The 5,449-nt window shown below is 33.0% G+C and overlaps 1 protein-coding gene across 1 annotated transcript; it reads right to left on the bottom strand.

The window, feature by feature from the left end:
* Nucleotides 1-708: 708 nt before the first annotated feature.
* LOC104879808 (uncharacterized) lies at nt 709-3,673 on the bottom strand. The gene is made up of 4 exons (XM_010654037.3): nt 2,793-3,673; nt 2,229-2,677; nt 1,443-2,046; nt 709-1,243 (listed from the first exon to the last, which is right to left on the bottom strand). Exons 1-4 carry the CDS (start codon nt 2,889-2,891, stop codon nt 785-787), a joined length of 1,611 nt encoding a protein of 536 aa, XP_010652339.2. The 5' UTR covers nt 2,892-3,673; the 3' UTR covers nt 709-784.
* Nucleotides 3,674-5,449: the final 1,776 nt, after the last annotated feature.

The raw sequence follows: 5,449 nt of genomic DNA, 5'->3' as shown, positions 1-5,449 counted from the left end.
ACGACAAAAATCCGAGCGATCAATAAGCTAATAATATTCTTCTTGTTCTTATTCGCATATGTGCTTCCTAGCTGCATTCTTGGACCTATTCTCAATCGGTAGATTTGCTTATTTATTTTATAAAATAATTAAGTGTTTGTTTGATTGCGCTTCCTATTTAATATTTTTTAAATTAAATTTAATTTAAGGTTTTTATATAACATACCAAAATTCTTGGAGGCTTATATCGGAAAAGTAATAGTTCTAATAACCTATAAAAAAATTTTACTAGTTCAAAATCTAAATTTTAAAAATTAATTTTTTAAGATATATGATAAGTTTTGTACAAAATGTTTTATAGATATTTTTTATTTTAAAAATAAAAAAATAGGAAGTATATTCACCTACTTTACAATATTATATATAGATTAATATTTTAAATTTTTTTCATTGGAAAATTAATTTGATCAAATAAAGTATTATATTAATGGGTTGAATTTTTGAAATAATATAATTATAATTCATTAAATGCAGGATCCAGATAGTTATGTTTTTCAGTCATGGAAAATTTGGGCATTTTTCCTGCAAAAGAACTAAATTGAATGCCCTATAGTCGGTTGAAACCAAAACATTTGGAAGTAAACCCCATACTTACTAATCTCCATCATATATATATATATATACGCCCGGTGGCCGTTAAATTCAGGGCCCATAGGAGTACTTTAGATATTTCTTTAACCCACAAGAGTAGTTTATTTCTTAACGCCTTCCATTACACCCACATGTAGTTATGGCATTTAAAGCCTCACAAGGTGCAGAATGCAAAGAGTGAGGTTCCACGATTCCAACTGGGATGGAACTTGGCTAAGGCCACTGTATACCCATGCCCCAGGTAAACACAGCCGTAGCTCACTGATGCACCACCGTACACGGTGGCATTGGTGTTATATGTCCATATTATAGTTCCTGTTTCTGCGTCCATTCCGTAGAATGGGCCTGAAGGTGCCACGGACCCAGCAAAAACCACACCATTGGCCACCGTAACTGGACCATGTGCAGTTTCATTGCTGGGGTTTGTTGTGGACCACACAATTTCGCCTGTATTTGCGTCCAACGCTACCCATGCCCCAGACGTCGTGGTTTGGTTGGATGGTGCTAGCCTGAAGCTCGCAAGATAGCTATTTACTATATTTGTGTAAACCCTTTTTCCGTCTGTAGCTGCACCCCACACTCCTCCTCCTTCCAGACCGCCTGGTCCAGCCACCTGCACCATACACCACATTTCGTAGTTAGTAGTCTACTTCCTTTTAGTAACATCAATATCATTTCTATGGCGACATAATAAATTGAAGTAGAATATGATGCTGATTTTTCTTTGCCATGTTATTTTCAAAAAATATATATATGTTTCTTGGGATCTTCTTCAAGTTGTATCAAATATAGGGTTTTGTTTTGGTTCTAACATTGAACCAAACTATATCACCGGAGTCGCGATCTAGAGCCCACGTATATCCGCTTTTCTGGACAGCAACAACAACATCACGTTTTGTGCCATTTGAAAATATGGTGAGCAGCATTGGAGCTTCTCCGAAGTCAGCGTCCAAGTTAGGTCCAGGAGGACAGGTTGGATTATTGGGCACTAGGCATGCAAAATAAAAAACATCATAGCTCTCGAATCTGCGAAACCATCTGATTTTTCCGGAGTGTAATTCCAAGGCAAGAATGGAATCGAAGTGAACATTTGGATCGTCGACGCACTGATCAGGTTGAGAGGGGGTTGTTTGATTATTTCGCCTGGCTTGACACTCTAGCACCTCAGCTGGAGCACTGTATAGGTTTCCAGTTCCAATATAAACAAGACCTCTTTTAATGTCAATGGCAGGGCTACTGCCCCACAAAGCAGCTCCTGAGTAGCCTCCTATTTGGCCACCATTATCTGGAATCATATAGGTTCTCCAGAGTACCTCTCCAGTTCCAATGTCTAGTTTGGCCATGCTACCCCGGAAAGTGCAACATTGTTCAGGAGGTAGGGCTTCCTCTAGTGATGATACGCCAACGTAGAAATCCCTGCCACCAAAATATTTCTAATGAAGATTGTTCATTAATGCATGATGGGTAGCAATATATTTTGCGCATATTACTGGTGAGAAATGCCAAGCCACAATTGCTTGAAAAATAATTAAATATCATCAGAAGCTGTTCATTTCTCTTTATGTATGGTTATAGCATGAATGAAAAGAAAGACTAACCCGGAGTAAGGTGTTCCAGACATGGTGATTTGAGATCTGGGATGTGGATCTAGCACGGTGGACCACACGAGCGTCCCCTTTAATCGGTTGACAGCAACAACCACTGCCGGGCCATAGATTCCTATAACGATAAGATCATCAGCTACTGCAGGTGTGGTTCTTGACACAGTTACATTCACTACAATCCCTGTTGGACTAAGCCCTGTGAGCTCCCCTAGATGCCTCCTCCATACAAGAGCACCGTTAAATGCATTCACTGCATACAAATATCCATTCCATGATGGGAAGTAGACTACCCCATCGGCCACCGCTGGGGTAGCAGTTGTGTCATCACCAGTGAAAAATTTCCATTTTAACTGCAATTTGGAAATAAGCACCGGATTGATGAAGGGCTCGTCATGAATGGAGCGTGATCTTGTGTTACCCAAATCGCCTCCATGGCTTACCCACTAGCATGGATATTCAACATAAAAGCTGTCAAATTTGATCAAAATATTAACTAGATAAGCTTTATTAGTACTCGCCATAAGGAAAGGGTTGGAAAGTAGAACATATATCACTTACAACTGCATCAGCAAGATCCATGACAGTAAATCCAGAGAGTACCAGGACAGAAATGATGACGGTGACATAGCCGTTGTTTTGATTCTGGGGAAGTTCCATTGGTAATGAAGTGGTGGTGAGAGGGGGATGTAGTGTGAACTTTCCTTTAAAGGGGGAATAGCACGATTCGTACAATGTACAAAGCAAGGCAGATTACCATAATTTCTCCGGTGGCCCATTGATTTCAAATGAAAAACGGTAAGTTTCTTAAAATGTTTGATTTTCTGATCACTTGCATCTTGTAGGTCATATAATTTCTCTTTGCAAAATAAATCGTGATTGTGTTGTGTCTTATGGGAGAGGATATGAAGGGTGTCGTCATCAATCTGCATTCTTCATATGAAATATGTCATGATAATTACGTTAGATTGGGAGCTTAAATTAAACAGAATTCTGGGAAAAGAAGCCAGCGATCTAACTGAATACTGAAAAGGAATGATCCGGTTCAGTTGATCGAGAGTATATATACTGCATGCATCAAAGTAAACACAATGGGAGTTAATATTGTTAGCTTCGATTAGAATCAGAAGTCCGTATTGTAAGATTAAATATTAGATAATTTCATTTTCTCGTTTACAGTTTCTTTCTAGATTCTCGTGTAATAGGGAGGTTAAAGCAGAAGGATTCAAAATCAAAGGGTTTTCCAAAAATAGAGAATGATGGGTTGGAAGTGGAGAATAGAAAATAAAAGGCGACGTGATTTCGGATGGTCCGGAACTGCGCTCTGTGCGATCGTTATTAGACAATAAAGTTAGAAAGTCTGCCGCTTTTCCTGGAATAAGTTGTGAATAAATGTGACAGGATGTGGACAACTAGCATCTGAGTAATAAATCGAGGGTAGTAACGAGTGAATCAATGACCATTAATTTTGGGTTTCAGATTGCTCATAATGCCCCGTTAATCTGCCAGGGGACAGAGCCAGACTGAGGTGCATTTCTCAGTTAGTATTCATGGGTTTTTATTTATTTATTTATTTTTATTTCACGACAATTTAAAATAATAATTTAGAAAATACAATGATAAAAAATATTTATAAAATGGTATCCCAAATCATCCCCCGAAGGGACGTTTGTCCTTCAATGAATAAAATCACAATAATCATGTTTTTATTTTATTTTAAATTTTTATCTAATTTCGAAGTTTCAAATGGAATATTAAGAATCAAATCCAACGCATCAAACCACAACTAATGTGTACTAAATACAATATAAAAACCCAAATAACAACCATAACAAGTAGTATCATACATTTCAGCAACCAAAACAATGGATTTGACCCTTCCATAGAAAAACTCCATCACCGATCTTTTCCACCGCCAAAAAAGTTTTAAAACCAATCCAAAATAGTAGGAAAAAAAAAAACCAAAGCCAAAACAAAACCAAAAATGGGGAGGGAAGAAAAGAAATCAACAAAACATCCTTTCTTCCTTTACCATTATACAAATTCACATACATATTCGTAACAAAGTTTTCTTAGGCATTATCTATGATTATGTTTGGAACTACTCGAGGAGAGTTTTTTTTACCCTATTTGATTGTGTAATTTATAAATTATTTTTAAATTTTTTTAATACCATTTGATTGTTGTTCTTTGAAATTAAACTGTTTTAATAACACACAAAGCCAAGTAGAGAACAACTTTTAGAAAATAAATAAAAGTTGTTTTCAACCATTTTTTGAAACAAAACAAAAACTTAGAAATTTTTTAAAAAATTGTAAAAATAAAAATAAAATTGAACATGATATCATTCTCGATTTTCCCCACAATTTAATATTGATACTGAAAATCTTGAAATATAGTTTTTCTTTAAATTATATGTACTTTTTTTTTTTTAAAAAAAAGTCTTTTAGCTTTTCTAAATTTTTTTAAAACAAATAAATTTCAAATCAAATTATATTTGATATATAAAATTTATTAATTTTAAAAAATAATTTGAAACTCAAAAATTGATTTAATTAATACTAAAAAAATCATGGGACTTAATAATATTAGTAAGTCATAGACCAAAATTTATTTTAAATGTTTGGGTTAGTTTATATATATATATATATATATATATATATATATATATATATATATATATATATATATATATATATATATATATATATATATATATATATATATATATATATATATATATATAAAATTAAGTAAAACTTAATATATTGAATTAGTATAATAATTTTAAAAATAATTTAAAATTCAAATAATTATCCAATCAATACCAAAATTTTGTGGCAAAAAATTGACCTAAAATGATTTCATTGTTTCTTTTTTACATATAATAATTATTTTCTTCAAATTAAATAAGATTTAGAGGGTGTTTGTTTGCTTTTTTTTTTTTTTTTATAACTTTTTGCCGAAAGTAATTTATTTTCAAACTTTAGGTTGTTTGTTCTTTTACTTTTACATCACTTATTATAATTTTTTACTAAATTGAAAAAACTAAAATATTTTATTTTTTCTAAATAGAAAAAGTAATATATTGATTTTTCTTTACTTTTTAATGGTTAATAGAAATAAAATATTATAAAAACAAATAACCTAATACTTAATGCTATTAAGTATTAAAGTTCTATTTAGAATTAAATAAAAAAAGAAACACAACATAACCT

Source organism: Vitis vinifera, chromosome 1 (genome assembly GCF_030704535.1).
Source record: "Vitis vinifera cultivar Pinot Noir 40024 chromosome 1, ASM3070453v1".
NCBI classification, from domain to species: domain Eukaryota; kingdom Viridiplantae; phylum Streptophyta; class Magnoliopsida; order Vitales; family Vitaceae; genus Vitis; species Vitis vinifera.
Note: the sequence above shows the minus strand (reverse complement) of the source record. Positions and strands in the feature narration are given on the sequence as shown.

Bases quoted from the DNA above. Each gene is read 5' to 3' on its own strand.
- LOC104879808 (XM_010654037.3), bottom strand. From the start codon at position 2,891: ATGGAACTTCCCCAGAATCAAAACAACGGCTATGTCACCGTCATCATT. The intron at 2,678-2,792 runs GTAAGTGATATA...TATCCATGCTAG, and splicing joins TGGATCTTGCTGATGCAGTT to TGGGTAAGCCATGGAGGCGA. The intron at 1,244-1,442 runs GTTAGAACCAAA...TGTATGGTGCAG, and splicing joins GTGATATAGTTTGGTTCAAT to GTGGCTGGACCAGGCGGTCT.